At 42.6% G+C, this 17,136-nt stretch overlaps 1 protein-coding gene across 3 annotated transcripts in view; it reads right to left on the bottom strand.

The window, feature by feature from the left end:
- The window catches only part of TBC1D22B (TBC1 domain family member 22B), a 275,367-nt gene that overhangs the window by 156,118 nt on the left and 102,113 nt on the right, over positions 1-17,136 (bottom strand). For all 3 annotated transcript variants that reach the window (XM_089677368.1, XM_089677369.1, XM_089677370.1), the window contains one exon: positions 16,324-16,452. In XM_089677368.1, the coding sequence (XP_089533494.1) occupies positions 16,324-16,452 (129 nt within the window). The remainder of the gene's footprint in view (positions 1-16,323; positions 16,453-17,136) is intronic.

The following is a 17,136-nucleotide window of genomic DNA, read 5'->3' as shown; positions in this document are numbered from 1 at the left end:
TTGTGCATTTATAATAAGCGGATTTAAGTTTTATTATTTTTGATTCAAGACACATTAATTTTTTTATTTATATATACTTTTTTGTATTTCACCTATTTATAGAAATTCACCATATTAGCTCACGAGTAATAATTAGCATTTGATTAATACATAGGCAAAGAATCAGACGTAGGTCATCCAAGGGAAAAGAAAAACGGGAAAAAAAAGGACATGCAAATGCAGAAACATTAAAAGGCATATCTGGTCTCAAGCCCTTATTCAGCATATTGGAATCACAGCACTGGCAGGGTCGATGATGCATAACCTCAGTTACCGAGCAGCAGCAAAGAGCAGGGCCAGTGAGTCAAAGGTATGCATTGGAAATGTATACAGTAGGTGTGGAGGGGGGGTGCAAGGGCTTGTAGGATAGGGCCTTTTACTTTTGATGAAACTGAGGTAACCCACTACAGGTTGCCAGCACTTGGGTAACGGGTTCAGGAAAGGAGATATGTAAAAGTAAAACATATGTGCAGCTGGATTGCAGATAGGGAGTAGGGCTCCTATGCGTACAGAAGTGTACCAAAATAGAAAGGGGAGAATGAAAGCTAAACTCTGAGTAGGAAAGCAAGGAAATGGGGATTAAGAATTTAAGAATAAGCATGAAAAAGAAGGGAAGAGAGAAGGAAAAAAAAAAGGGGGAGGGTGGGCGGTTGGGGAAGGGTCGGACGGGGAGGAGGTGTAGAGGAGTAGGAGGGTAGGTAAGTCACCTGTACTCAAGACTCCCAGGACATGAGAGATACGCGCAACCCTGGCAGAGAAGCGAGCTGGGGACAGTTGCAGGCGTAGCAGGGTGCCAAGCGTAACTTGCTCCAAGCAGAACAGGACATCGAGACAAAGGACCTCAATCACAACCTTAAAAAAAACAGAGCCGATATATCGCCAGAAACACTACGGGGTATCAGAGAGGTTCAGAATCAGTCAGCAAGGCCCATGAAAGAATGATATTCAGGGGTCGTTCGGAAGTGAATCCAACAGAACCACATATGAGAAAATTTAGTAGGGTTATCCAGAGAAGAAGCAATCAGCTCTTCCATTTCAGCAATTCTGTTCAAACGTATGAACCAATCTCGCACTGTGGGGGGTGAACAGACCCCCAGAGAACCGGTAAGCAGAGTTTAGCCGCATTAAGCATATGCATAGCCAGAGATTTGAAATATAGACGTTTGGGAAGCGGAGTGTGGTGGAGGAGGAGTTGGGCCGGGGAGAACTCAATATCAAGAGTAGACACCGAAGAAGTAATCTGATGTACCTCCTGCCAAAAGGGCTGAACCATAGGGCAGTCCCACCAGATATGAAGAAGAGATCCAACAGGAGCCCCACATCTCCAACAATTACTAGGTCTGGATGGATCAAAATGATGGATTCTAGAAGGTGTATTGTACCAACGTGTCGCCAATTTGTATCCATTTTTTTGTGCGAAACATTCAAGGAGCACTTATGAGAAAAGGTAAAGATTTGGTCCCAATCAGAGGAAGAAAAGTCAATGTTTAAGTCTCTTTTCCAACCTTTGCAGGCGGGAAGTGAATCAGAGGTTCTGTCACCAAGAAGAAGCAGATAGGTAAATGATACTAAATACCTCCGTGGTTCAGCCTTTGAACAGAGTGACTCAAAGGAGGTGAGAGGGCGGACCCATTTATGGCGATATGCAGGAGAGAGAAGAAAATGTCTGATTTGAAGATAGGCCCAAAAGGGAAAGGTGAGATCACCCATTAGTACTTGCTAGGGAAGAAAAAGACTTCAGCTGACCTTTGTGAAAAAAGTGGTTCGCCAATACTTGACTGTGTGGCCAATGTGCTGATGGAAAGGACTTATGCATAGCGGGACGGAAGTCCGGATTGAGGCGAAGAGAAGTTAGTGGGTTGGGGGCATCGGAAATGGAGGCCGATTTACAGGCTAAGCGAAAGGTTTTAAGAGAAGGACCAATTATTGGATGTAGGAGGAGGTCTTCAGGAATGTGTTTGGTCAGAAGCCACGGGATCGATGCCAAGGGGGAAGTGGAACAAGAGTGTTCCAGCTGGACCCACGCTTTGGTGGTAAAGTGAATATTCCAATCGATTATCCTAGTAAGATGGCAGGCCCGATGGTAAAGTTGCAGGTCAGGTAGTCCAATCCCCCCTTTGGATTTGGGGAGCACAAGTTGGGAGAAGGAAATACGTGGCCATTTATGATTCCAGAGAAAAAGAGAGCACATTCTTCTGCATGAAACCAAAAAGGCGGGTGGTAAATGGATAGGTAAGGTTTGAAATAGAGGAGGCGCGGGAGGATATTCATTTTTAGTATAGCAGCCCTACCAAACCAGGAGAAGCATGGGCCGATGCCACCTAGTTAGGTCTGCTCGGATGGCACTCAGGCTTGGAAGAAAATTTTTGACACAAAGATCAGAGAGGTTACTCGTAAGCTGTATTCCCAGACAGGTGAGTCCCTTTCCCATTGAAACAGGAACTGTGACTGACAAAAGGAAACAAGGTCTGGAGGAAGAGTTATGTTTAAGGCATAGGATTTGGAATGATTAATTTTGAGGTTCGAGATATATTGAAAGAAAGAAAAATTCTTAAGTAGGTTGGGCAAGGTAATCCGGGGCTCCATCAGAAACAAAAGAATGTCGTCTGCGTAGGCAGAAAGTTTGTATTCCTTGTTCGCCACGGAAATACCCCTGATATCTGGGTTTAGGTAACAATGGTTCTAGTGATATCACAAAAAGAAGCGGGGATAGGGGGCAACCTTGGTGCATACAATTCCCAAGAGGGAATGGATGAGATAGATGTCCATTCACACGGACCTGAGCCGTTGGACCAGAATACAGTGCCATAATGAAATTGAGCATGGTGTCCCCTAAACCAATCGCCTGTAGGGATGCCTTTAAGTAATCCCAGGACACCCTATCAAAAGCCTTCTTGGCATCTAGGGAAAGAATAAATCCTGGACTTCGAGAATCGTGAAGTCGGTGGAGAAGGTTAAGAGCCTTGATGGTGTTTTCCTTTGCTTCCCTTCCTGGGATGAAGCCCACTTGGTCAAGGTCAATCAGGCAGGGTAACAAGGGAAGGAGACGGTTGGCTAGTCACTTTGCGTAGATTTTGATGTCTACGTTCAAAAGAGAGATGGGCCTATAATTGGTAACCAAAGTGACATCTTTACCTTCTTTGGGGATGACAGTGATATGAGCTTCCAGGAGGCGATGATGTTGCGTGAGGGGTGAAGAGAAAGTGTTGAAGGCGGAGAGGAAGGGTTCACTCAAAATATCTAGAAACTCCTTGTAATATGCTATAGAAAGACCATCAGGGCCCGGACTTTTACCAGGTTTCATTTGCTGGATGGCTCGGGAGAGTTCCTCCGCCGTGATATGATCTTCCAAATTCTGAACAGTATCATCAGGTACAGTGGAAGGACTATAGAGGCGAAGAAAGTCAGAGATTAGGGTGTCGCTAGGCTTATTGGCCTCAGAAGGGCAACGTTCTGGAGGGAGATTGTATAATGTTTTGTAGTATTGCTCAAAGTGAGATGCTATATCCGCATTTGAGGTGGCCAAAGAGACATCCAAGCCCCTAATCTTGTGAACCGTTAAACTCGACTTTGTAGCCTGGAGGGATCTGGCTAAGAATCTCCCGCTTTTGTTAGCAAACTCATAAAAAAGTTTTTGCGACAGAATGAATCTGCGCTTAGCTGCCTTGCCTAGTTCGTTTAAGAGCTGTATGCGGGTGTTCGTAAGATAAAGTCGAGGCGGCCTGATTATGTTTGTGTGCCTTTTCCAGGCATTTAATGCGATCTAAGAGTTGTTGTAAGCGAGTCTGTCTCTTTTTTACGTTTTGTGGCCATAGCTATTAGGACTCCTCGAATGACGCATTTATGTGCCTCCCACTGAGTTAACGAAGAGGTATCTGGAGTTTGATTGTTCGAAAAGTAGTCCGTTAATTGGGAGAGAACCTCTGCTTCACTGGCCAAGTCAGAAAGAAGAGAGGCATCCAAACGCCATATCTTAGAACGGGAATGTTTCTCCGGAAATCTTAATGTCATAGTGATAGGGTGATGATCAGAGAGGATCATCGGTTTGATGGAGGAATCATGGAGGAAAGAGAGGTCAGCTTGCGTGATAAAGAGGTAATCGATGTATAGTCTTTGACATTCGGGTGGAGGACTCGCCAAGAGTCGTGAAGTTGCAGATCTTGAAGTTGAGTGTGAATCTGTCTAATGGATTTATATGGCAAGAAAGAGCTTCCCGAGGAAGAGTCCAATAAAAGGGCATAGGGGAACGCTAAGATCACCTCCCAAGATTAGAATACCCGTCTGAAAGGAGGAGAGTGAAGAGGTAATGGAGCGGAAAAAGGATACCTGTCTAGTGTTGGGTGCGTACAGATTTGCTAAAGTGATGGGCTTATTGGCAAAATTACCTTTTAGAAACAGGAATCTACCATCCAGATCCGGAAGTGACTCCGAGATAGCCAGAGGGAGGTGCTTTGCAATCAAAATGGCAACGATTTAGATTTAGCATGAGGGTTAGGAGCATGATAAACTGTCGGAAAATGGGAGTTGGTAAGCTTGAGTATGGCATCGTAACGGAAGTGCGTTTCCTGAAGAAAGACAATATCCTCTCTCTGTTTAAAAAGGTGCGAAAGCAGGAGAGAGCGCTTTTCCGGGGTATTCAGACCCTTCACATTAATAGACAGAACTTTCAGCGAAAGATGTCCTGACAGAGAATTGAGAGAAGGCATGTCCAGGAGAGTAAAGGGAACCTAAAAAGATGGGAAAAGGAAGGAAAAAAAAAGGGGGGGTGGAGGGGGGAAGGAAAAGAAATGAAAGGAAGAGGGAATGAGGGGAGAAAAGAGGGAGAGAGAGATAACCGGCAGTGGGGGTAGACCAGCTGACCCACCAAGATGTGGGAAGGAGGAAAGAAGAACAAGAAAGAAGAAGGGGTAGGGGGGAAATAGTAGAAAGAGGGACAAGGAATGAAAGGAGATGAGAAGCAGAGGACAAGGGAGTAAAGACGGCCGGAAAATGTTCAGCGAGAGCTCTCAAAGCTCGCTGTGTGGGAAACGCGGAGGACTTAGATCCAAAATGAAAGAGTCCACCGGGCCATGGACCTTAAAAAAATGCAAGAATCGGGGAGGGAGGGTGAACACAATTTGTTTGAATGAAGATATAGATGGGAGCACAACCGCCATCATCCAGCATAATAGGTGAGGTAAGACGCAGCAACAAGCTTAGGGATATCAGAAGGAAAATGTAACAAATGTCATGAGGGCAAGGAGACCGAATATATATCATTAGGGCATATCGTGGTGGAAGCATTGTATATAGGGAAATGAGAAAATGCACATCTAAGTGGAATGCAGTCGTGGCATGATCCTAAAGTTATGGGCAGAGTTGTGGTATCGTAGGTGTGCCGTGGTAGGGCCAGGGTGTGAGTCCATGCTGAAAATAAACCATCAGTGAAAGCCAGATGGAAAACCTGCATATCATATTAAGATGAAAAGCAAATCATATCATAATCTGTTTAGGGCAAAAACATTGCAACATCACAGAAACAGCAGGGCAACCATTCAGAAAAAGAAGCAACCATCAAAGGAAACAGTTGGGAAAAATGAGACATAGTGCACCATTTCTTTTTGAAACCCTAAGGTATCTCTTATCTGTCCTAACTCTTCTCTTCCCGACTCCCTCCCAAAAACTCAAACCATCCATCTCCCACCCCGCTCCCGCAGGACTCCACGACATTCTAAAAATCAAGTAGCACCCCGTGTCTGAAAAGAAAAAATAGCGGTAGCTAGGCAAGGGGATAGGGGAGAGGACAGGACTAGGGGGGAGCTCAGCAGAAGCTCCAAATGATGGTTTCAAAACCTGTAAGCAATAAATGTGGTAAAGATGGGTGTTATGACATGAGGTGGGGGAGGGGGCCGGACCCCGCAGGGAACAACACCTGGAGAGTGTAACGAGGTGATACTTGATTTTAAACAGATATGTAACATAATAATAGTATGGAAATGACAGCCCGGGTCCCGGATCCCTTCCTCCCCCCAACCCAGTCCTCCCCCGCCATCCCACACTACCCCTGGAAAAGGTATAAAGGTGAGCAGGAGTATGAAGCCTCTCACAGTAAACTCTGACGAAAAACAGTAGGGATCATGGTCCGGGAAATACAGACAATATGTAACGGAGGGCATGGAAATCACCTCTGACCACTGCCAGACCAACAAAAGACCCCTGGGAGGCCATACAACCAAACAAGGGCCGAGCATAGAGGGTCTGGAGATCCATACTCTCCAGAGACTCTAGGCAGCGGACAAATCAGCATATACATTACAAACAGGGTTAGAGAAAGACTGTAGGACCATCCCCCAGGCTTCCGTTAGAGGTAGTGAAAATTCAGCAATAAAAAGGCCGGTGACATGGAGGGTGCTTGCGGAGGTACATCAGGACTGGCGGTCCATTGGAGAAGCTGAGACGGAGAGGGAAAAGGTCTTCATGATCGATGAGGCGAATTTGGCAACATCTGCAGGGGCAAGAAAAGACCTGGACCAGGGCGGATGGGTTAGAGAGCAGAAAACGAAAGGGTGAAGGTGTCCAGTTAAGGAGCCAAATAGGACCCGAGGTGCTACCGGCATGGTCCTGGAGTCGGATGGGAGGGATCTGGTAAGATCATAGTCTGGATAAGTATTGCTGATGAGAGAAAGTCAAGGAAGAGATCGAAGAAAGTCAAGGAAGAGATCGAAGAAAGGCCTTTAGGCATCATGGTGGGGTCTGCGATGTGCAGGAGAGGCCGTTGAGCTGTTGTTGGTAGTGGAGCCTCTGGCAGGAAGTCTTGGAGGAGTGGAGTGGAAGGGACCGATAGGCAGTATTCAGTAGCATTTGGAAGACGCAGAGATCTGTACCAATCTGGAAGCTCAACTAGAGGAATGTCTAGTGCGGAACAGAAGCTGGGGAGATCCTCTGGAACTCGCAGGTAGGCTGTGCGCCCCTGAGCTTGAGCGGAGAGACAGAATGGAAATCGCCACCTGTATGATATGTTATGAGAGCGAAGTGTGTCCAGCAGGGGGCAAAGTTCTCGCCTTTGTTGCAAGGTTATGGAGGAGAGGTCCTGGAACAGGTGTATCTCATTACCCTGAAATAAAAGGCGTCTTCTTTCTCTGGCCCTTCTGAGAATGTCTTCTTTGATTGGAAAGCTGACCAAGCAACACACCACATCTCTTGGGTGGTCAGAATCTCTGCCTCTGGAGCGAAGCGCTCTGTGTGCACGTTCCAGATCAATAGGTGCAGCAGGTAGACGGCCCAGCAGATCATTGAAGTTTGCAATTACTATTTTGGGGATGCTGCATGTGGTCTGTCCCTCTGCTGAGAGCTGAACAGTTCCTTAATATGTCTGGACTGCTGGGGGTTATGTGCCCGAGGAGAGCGGGAACGGGAGCCGGTGACTTTCCGGTCCGCTTTCCCCATCATGTAATGGCTCTGTCTCACCCGCTCCTCTGCTAATATCGATGCAAGGTCTTTGGCTGGCAGGAGCTCCTGTGTCACGCAGCCATCTTGGATCTCGGCAGACCAGACCACGCCCCCTATGAAAGTTTTTATGTTCTTTCCCACTTGCTATATGGGCTGAAACCTGAGTCCCTGGATGGACGACTGATCTGTCATAGGCTGCTTGGAGGCACACTGCACAATAATTACCCAGTGTCTGGGAAAGCGTGACAGACCTCACCTTAGAGCAGGTTACATTGTGAGGTAAGAGACTGCAGTGACAGGTGGCGGGCACTGTAGTGGAGCACTTTCATCCTTATGTTAAGTGGATCACATATGAATGATTTATATGATAATCACGGAATGAACATGAGGAAGCACATTTGATCAAAGATAATTATGGACTTTATTTATTGATGGACTCTTTAGTGATTGTTTGATATTCTTCTGTCATTTCTTTTTTCATAGTAATTCATATTGTTTCGCTGTACTTTTTTGAATTGTACATTCTTTTGTTGTGGGAGCACATGACAGCTACTGACAGCAAGACATATATACATTTTTAATTATTTTTCTGGATATATATATGGTTTGGCAAGCGTGGGGCTATTTTTGTTTAGGTTACAGTCCAGTTACAGCTTGGGGTGGGTGCCTTTTGTTTGTGCTGATCCAGATCAGACTGGAGAAAATAAAATTTATCCCAGGATGGCATTGATGGCCCTGAGACAACAGGTCTGGCCTGTTGAGAAAAAGCCTGGGGTAATTTCCTAGTAGTCTGAGTATTGTACCAGGGTCTTCTGGGTCAGTTTGGTGCAAAGAAGACCACCTGTTCCTTCTCTTTAACTTGTGGAGAAGCAAAATCGAATTTGCACTGGGTGAAGACATAGATTAGTCTGACCGGATACTTAAAAATGATCAAGAAATCTGTTGCCAGTGGATCCAAGCGGTAACTTGTTACCAAACCCTGGAGGCTGGGCTGGAGATCCACCAAGCTAGGGAATTCCTTGCTTGGCCAGACAAGAGCATGGGAAGGTCAAGGGATGAATCTGGCTTGCTCCATACCAACAAGATGTTGAGTTGGAGAGATCTTGAATGAGATTGTGTATGAAACAGCCTAAAAGGAACCAGAATCACTGTTCAACAAATTTTTATTTTTTGCCAGTTTTGGAAACAAAAGGATCCATTTCTTAATGAATTTCACATTCTGAGTTCAAATATAACAATGAAATTTGTCAATTGGCTCTAGTTTTTCTGTAAACGGAAAGTTTTCTACTATAGGCGTAATGACTACATAATGCACAATAATTATATAGATAGATGTCTTTCCACAAATATAAAGCAAGTGATATTGACTACATAACAAAGCCTAAATGGCATAATATATTGCATAGGATTATAGCCATAAGCTAAGTTGAATCATTTTAATACTTAGGATTCTCACTAGTTTTGTCTTCAGTTTGTGTCGGTTTTGCTTCTCTTGGCTTTTCTCTTGTATTCGAGGAAAGGGCTCTCTCTTACAACTGCACGTGACTACACGCTTCAGGTTCTTCCTCACTTGACTCAACCACAAAGGATTCTGGTGCTTTAGGAATTGGTAGCCCCTCTCCATGAGGAACTGGACGTATTGCCGATGGAATATTTGGATAGTGCACAGATAACTTTTTCTTCTTATTTAGCCCTTTTACAATTGGAGGCACCATACAAAAGTAACAATTACTAACATGATCTGTTGGCTCTCTCCAAATCATTGGCACAGCGAAAGGCATAGATGCCTTTTTTCCATTCAACCATTGCTCCAGTGCCGTCCCACAAGAATTGCAGCATATATGTGGTGCCCAGCTCTTGTCCTGGTCTCCTATCTTTCAGCCAAAATACAAGTTGTAGGCTTTCTTAATCATTCCTGTTATCCTCCTTTTTTGTGAGATAAAAGTTATTTCACCGCAGATATAGCAGAAATTATCTGCTTTATTCACACAAGTTCGAGGCATTACTGAGTAGCCTATATAAGCATAAAACGAAATGTAAAGACGCTGTCGAACTACAATCAGCTACAGATACTGCAGCTTTTATGCAGTGAAGTGATGCAATTAAAGGCTAATATTGCATCATCTCAGTATACATGCAATTTTCTATTGGTCACCAGTATCAATTGCGCAATATGCAGCTGAAGTTGCATCATAATTTTGAATGGCTTACGTCATTAGATGGGTGAATATATCATGGAAACTAGAGCCAATCAACATTTTTTAGGGTCAATTTAGTTTTCAGCACCCCAAAATTATGTAAGATTAGCTAATTTTATGCCCAAAACTTTTTACCTGGTGAACAGTGTTATCAAAGAGAACCTTATGGACGTCTCTTTAACCTCAAGTGTGATATCTGAGAGAAAGCCGTTTCTTGTCCTGAATGAAAAATTTTTGCTTGTGTTGTGTTTAGGACCTAAGTATTCCAAGAAAAGAAAATAATGGAGAGTGAATTTTTGAACGTTGACCAACCAAAAGCCTGAAGTATCTGAATTGTCCTGGACATTTGCAGATAGCTGGAAGTGAGACAAGTTCTTCAGATAAAGGTAGCCTAGATAAAATATGGCCTGGATACCTTGAGTTCTCATAAATATAGTAAATATATAATAACTCCCAATGGTTGACTCGCATGGCCTGATCATAAATGAGCTTTCAGAGATTGATTCACACTACAGGCTGTGCGCCATGGCTCTGGGCTTAGAAAGTTCACTGTGGCTAACACATTACAGAGCAGACCCAGTGACTGATGGTCACATTCCAGTTAGACAATAAACAAACAGAAGGTGCCGCCATCAAAGTGTATTAATTTAATTAAAAACAAGTAAAGGAAAGGGTTAAAATACACTCGCAAGGATGAGTGTAAATGGACATATCAATCCTTATTCGCTGGCAAGCCTCAGTGGACAGTGGGTGGATGGATGGATGAGATGTATCCTTAAAACCTCTCTGCAGGATAGGTTGAATAGAGTTGGACTCTGTCAGAATGCAGATTAGGTCCGTATGACAGGCTGCGTCTTCCTCCAGCAGAAAATATAGCCTTGCTGGAAGGCAAGCCAGTGCAAGGACTGGAAACGGAAGTGACATTGGGACATATTGACCTCAAAGCGTGATGGGTGGTAACATGTTCGGAGCCCACATAGCTAGAGTTCCCCTTTCTGTTTTGTTTTTTTTTTCCCCCAGCTTCCTTTAAATTCATACACTTAGATGGCGACGCCTTCTGTTTGTTTACCATTTTAGTGCCAGGGTGGATTTGATTTAAATCATAGTTTTTAAAGAGCAACTGTCATCTCTGTCCCACAGCGGCTCCTCTGACCCGTTGTTGACTCACCGACAGTCCCATTCACAACAAGGTGAGGGACGTGGCGGCAGTAGGTGAGTGGATGCCCGCTAACAGGCGCTGGCATGATGGATCTAAAATGACAGGTGCTATTTAAATGTAAGGAATCCGACTCATTCTTGCTTGTAGTTACAATCTTTAATATTTGCAAACCAAATTAAGGTTTCCTTTTTAGAATAATAAGCTGTCAGGTTAGTAAAACAGCGATATCAGAACTGATTTTAGGTTAATAGGTTAATCACACATAGCTGGAGAACTACTCAAATTCTTTTATTTCATGTTTTTTTCTCATGGTTACTGTGAAATTGCATCAATGCAGTTCATGTTCTCAGCTTGCAGAGCTTGGATTCACTGAATGAGTTTACTAAAAACGTAAATATTGCAGAATATACAGCCTCATGCTACATAAGTAAGCTCCATTTCATGCTGAATAAACTAAATTTTAATGTATCTTAAATAGAAAACTATCTTTAGATTTTTACTCCAAAAGCATTTTATTAAAATAAATTTGATAAAAATAAAAAAAATCTGATTTAAATTAAAAAAAATCTAATTTTAAACAAAAAAAATCTGAGTGATTTTTTTTTTTAAAGCATCAATTTTTATCCACCCTGTTTAGTGCACAGAGATATCCAATACCCTGTTACCCCTGGTTTACATATATGTGGCCGTGCGGGCCAAGTTTTGCATGGGCACGAGAGCCTATTCATTTGACACACAGGGAAGATTGACACCCAGGGAAGAAGTCCCTGTACTTCTTTGGAAAACGCAGCCCGCACGGGAACCTCGGTTCCCAGTACGGTTGCATTTTCCAGTGCTGGCGGCGTGCCATTAGAACTAATGCCACCCACTCGTGGGTCCGCATTCCTCTGTGCGGGTGGTTTTTGTGATTTTTGTGCAGATCTGCATCGGCACCACCCGCACAGATGTGTACCTAGCCTTAGAAGAGCTGCAGCCATTACAGAAATGGATTACCACACCTGGATCTACCATACAGAGACTACGGCTTCTTGATTGGGACTTAATCACTCTCTCCTTTTGCACTATAGAGGTTTTTTTTAATATTCCAGTTAGAGCTTGCAATTGTTCAGTCCATTGGGATATAGTTATGGCCTCCATGTTTTTTTTCACAGTGGCCGAATACTCCTATAGACAGCAATATAGATCAAATATTGCAGCAACATATCCCAAAGGGTAGTGTGATCATGAAGGAGGTTAAGATGTGTTTACAAGTGCACTATACTGTTTTGCCTTGTGAACTGTGCCGTGAGGAAACATTCTAGTCCAGTGCACGGTAACAAGAACAGGACCGTTTTTCTGCACGTAAAGAATGTTGTGTAGCAGTAACAATTAGCTGGAAACTCGATCAGTAGAAAAAAAAAAGCTCCCATTATCAAGTGCAGCGGTGGTCAACAGAAAAATGAAAGAGAGCCTTAGGTGTTCTCCCCCCCTTCCCTTTCAGAGGACCTCACAATGGCAGAGCATTTTGGTGTGTTGAGGTGTATTCTGTCAAAATTAGGCAACCTATTCAGCATGAATAGGTGGTAATACACCTCAACACCCTGCTGAATTTTTTTTTTTTTTACACAGTATACATGTTAGTGCCATACTATATACCTGTGAAAGTGTGTAATTTCCAAAGCAAATCTTAAAAGAAAACAAAAACTTAAATAAAACCATTTTTCAAACATTGTGTCAAATTATTCCACCTATAATTATATTTCCATCTAAAATGTGTTGCAAATGAAATAAAATAAATAACAAATCAACCTAATCAGCGCTATACCTTTAAATACAAAGCAAATCCTTAAGAACCACTTGCCCTCCTGAGGATTTACCCCTCAGAATGACCAGGCCATTTTTTTGCTATTCAGCATTGTGCTATTTCATCTGGTAATTGCGTGGTTATGCAACTCTATACCCAAATTAAATTTATGTGTTTTTTTAAACAAATAGAGATTTCTTTTGGTGGTATTTGATCACCACTGGGTTTTTTTATTTTTGTGATGTAAACAAGAAAAGACCAACAATTTAAAAAAAAAAAAAAAAAAGGCCAAAATATATTTTGATACAAGGTTTTTGTAAATAAAAGCAATACAAAGAAATCCCAATATGTGCATAATAAATGGTGTGAAAGTTATAGTGTCTACAAAATGTATATATATTGGAATTTACGCAGCTTTTACTTTCTGACTGCCTATCACATTTCTTGAGGTGCTAAAAAGCCAGGGCAGTACAAAAACCCCCAAATGACCCCCTTTTGAAAAGTTGACACCCCAAGGAATTTGCTGAGAGGCATGTTGAATCCATGGAAGATTTTAGATTTTGCCACAAGCTTTTTGGAAAATGACAAAACTTTTTTTGTTACAAAAAGTTGTCACTTAAATGATATATTGCTCACGTATGGGTATATGTAGAATAACACCCCAAAACACATTCAGCTACTTCTCCCAAGTATGGGGATACCACATGTGAGGGACATTTTGGCAGCCTAGCTACATACAGGCCCCACCAATGCCCACCTATATGCTTTCAAAGGGCACATTTCCTCATGTCATTTCCACACTACCTATAACAATTTCGGAGGCCATAAAATGTCAGGATAGTACAAACACCCCCCCGGATGATCTCTTTTTTTCTGGGGGGGGGGTGCTTCTACTATCTAGGGCCAACATTAGAAGCATATGCCACACACACCCCACTCTTCTAACCACTTGAAGACCATGCCTTTTCGAACACTTTTTGTTTAAATGAAAAAAACATTTTTATTGGTACAGAATTACTTTGAACTCCTAAACAGTCTATATATTTATATATATTTATTTTATTTATATATATTTATTTTAAAGCAGAGGCCTTAGAGAATAAAACTATGGGTGTGCACATTTTTTATGTCACAGTATTTGCGTATCAATTTTTCAAGCGAAATTATTTTAGAAAAAAAACACACTTTTCAGAATTTTAATGCATAAAAACACAATATATTGCCAAGTTATTTGATAAAATATAAAAGATGATGTTACTCCGAGTAAATGGATACCAAGCATGACATGCTTGAAAATTGCACACTGCCCGTGCAACGGCGACAAACTACGTAAATGTAATCTATAGACAATGCTTTAAAAGCCCTTACAGGTCACCACTTTAGATTTACACAGGAGGCTTAGTGCTAGAATTACGTCAAGACCAGACGTTCATGGTGATACCTCACATGCATGGTGCAATCTCTATTTACATACTGACAAGGGACCGACACTTGTGTTTGCCTTTGTGCGCAAGCGCGGGGCTGGGGTGATTTTTTTTTTTATACTACTTAATGGCCGTGATCAGCAACCTATAGCATGAGTGCAAAAGTGTGCGGGCAATCTTACACTAGCTGACCCTGGCTAGGAGAGGAGCTTACAGACCCTAACGCTATCTGATGTCACTAGTGGCAGTAATGCACTGAGCAGTGAAAAATTCTATATACTGACACTATACTAATGGCTGGGTGACAGGGTGATTAAAGCGTTAATAAGGGTGATCAAACGGTTAAATGTGCTAATCTAACATGTGTAAAATGTACTGCTTTTAGTCAGGTGCCATGTTCTCTCTTCTTTCCCTGGATCAGCATAAGGGGCAGCGGGGGGTGGGAGGCGCAAGCATGTTCACACACCCGGAAATAGTTAAGTAAGGTTAAGTCGCTTTGCCCAGAGCCAAATAGTTAAAAAATAAATAAATAAAAATACATTCTCTCAATATATTTATTCTTTTAAAAATTATAATTTTTCTTTTTTTTTTTACTATTTATTTTTAAATACTTGCATCACCATTTTGCATTGCAGGAGCAATAAAGATTATTGCTCCTGCAATGCAATGTTTGCATTGAACTGTCATGAATGGGTTAAGTTCATGACAGTTCAAAATACAATGATCTGTGATTGGCTCCAACTGGTCACATGGTACAGAGTGCTGTGATTAGCCCCTTTTCCCAAGTGAGAGCTGTGGGCAATCACATCTCTCCAGAAACAGAAGCATAGCTGTTATCAATCAGATTGATTCATAACAGCTTTGTTGTCACTGTGATCATGTGATTGCTTAGTGATCAAAGGCTACTTGTGTTTTATTCAGGTTAAGAGCACAAAAGGGTTCTCAGCACAAGATATGTACACTTAAAGAGTTACTAAACCCACAACAGTAAAATCAGTCTATAAATGCAGTAAAGCATGCTTGTTATACTCACTATAGAACCTAAGGGGTTAATCCTCTGCATTGTGTAAAAAGGCTGCTTGATCCTGACTTGTGGAGACACTCTGTTGGTGTGTATTGCTATAGAGGTTTTTTTTCTCTTGGGACACTGCAAGTGATCAGCAAAATCCAATCAGCACTGTCCAGACAGAGGTCAGGGGTTCTGCATCCTCCTAAGCAGATGAAAACTCCTCCTACAAGCTTTACCCAGTGCTCTGCTGAACACGGATAAAAGTTATAAGACTGCTCTAACTGCTGGTGGGAAAAGGTATTTTGCAGTTTTTATTTACTAAAAAAATTGCATTTCCATGTTCTGTGTACTGTGGGGGACCAGATATAGTGAATGCAGGGTCCAGTGTACGCAATAACAACCCACAGCATTGGTGTCAGTGGGGAAAGCAAGGAACCTTCAGCATTGAGGTCAGTGCCTGAAACAATCACCTCCAGCATTGGCACTGTACTAGCCCCCCTCCCCTTCCCCCACTGACGAGCAGTCAGTGATCCCTCTCTTGCACTATTGGACTCCGTATGGGTGAAAAGTGGCAGTATTTAAACCCCCCCCCACCCATATGTAAGCAGTAGCAGTAATTTTTTTTTTTTTTTTTTGCTTAATTTTCCAACCACCCACCCCGCTGGTGGTCAGTGGCTTTAAAATGTAACCCCCTCAATTTTGGAAGCCAGTGGTTCTGCCTAACAGTTGTTTCAGTGCTGGGTGCTAGAACAAGGAGGAGTATTTCAGCACCCAGCTGCTGCTTTGAAAATTGCCCAACAGGTGGGGTATCCAGCCCAAGACATGGTGGATGGTGGGCTGTCCAATGCTAATTATCTTGTGCTATTGTCATTCTATACAGACTGAAATCAGGAAATGTATACATTATGTACAACAGGAAATGTACAGAATTTGCGTCCTTCCATGAAGATCAGCAACAAAGATGTGTTGCTGTCCCTGTCACCGCTCACAACCAATAGCAAACCCTTAACCAAGTGGAATGAATTTACCTTAACAATGGCAACGCACCTCCCAGACAAACCTAGCAAGTTTGACACAGGAATTTACACATGCCACTGCTATTACAAAGCACATCCATAAAAGGTACGAGAACTAAATGTTGAAAAAGAAGTGCATAGTTCTAAACACTGATTATACCTAGTGCTGTAAAGACAAAAGTAAATTAAAATGTATTATGCATTTCTTTGGAGGAATAATTGCAATTGAAAAAATAAAAAAAAAACCAAGATGTAATGATTTTGTACCTGTCGATACGTATCTTGATGATGCTCTTCATTACGGGAATCATAATACTGCTCTATGAAACCAAAATATTCAGCACGTTTCCTCTGGAGTGTTTGTTGCCGTCTATCCATATTTGCAGGGAGATATCCCTTTATATGAGAGAAAAGTTAATTGACAATGTCAAAAGGTAAATAAAAACACAAGAATGTAGAAGAGTTACAGAACAATAGAAACAATTCAGTACTGTCCGTGATACTTTTTTTATTATTTTATTTGCACTAACATACAATTTTGAGGACAAGCTTTCGGGGTATGTCCCCTTCTTCAAGCAGTACTATACAAATCACAAAGTTGTCAATCACCTCAAGCAGAATAAACAATACAACCAAAAACATAGAAAGTACAGTAATAAACCAGCGCCGGATCTAGCCGATCTAATGTTGGGGTGAAGTAAAAAAAAAAATGTCAGTGGGGCAGAGGATGGGAGGTCAGCAGGGCAGTGTACAGGGGGTCAGCAGGGCAAAGGATAGGGTCAGCAGTTTGTAGGGGAGAGTTCAGGGGTCACCCACCTAACATCAGGGTGCCTGGGGTTCCTCAGCCTTACCTTAGTGTCCCCAGAGTAATCCCCCTTACTTCAGTGTCCCCAGAGTAATGCCCCCTTACATCAGGGTACCAAAGTAATTCCCCACACATCAGGGTCCCCAAAGTAATTCCCCATACATAAGGGTCCTCAGAATAATCCCCCTTACATCAGGGTCCCCAGTCACCCTAATATCAGGGTCCCTGGGGTTTCTCAGCCTTACCTCAGGGTCCTCAGAGCCCCCCTAATATTA

This window comes from Staurois parvus, unplaced genomic scaffold, assembly GCF_062004578.1.
Source record: "Staurois parvus isolate SC_StPar_1 unplaced genomic scaffold, SC_StPar_1.0 ptg000185l, whole genome shotgun sequence".
NCBI lineage: Eukaryota > Metazoa > Chordata > Amphibia > Anura > Ranidae > Staurois > Staurois parvus.
The sequence above is the reverse complement of the archived record's forward strand: the minus strand, read 5'-3'. Positions and strand labels throughout refer to the sequence as shown.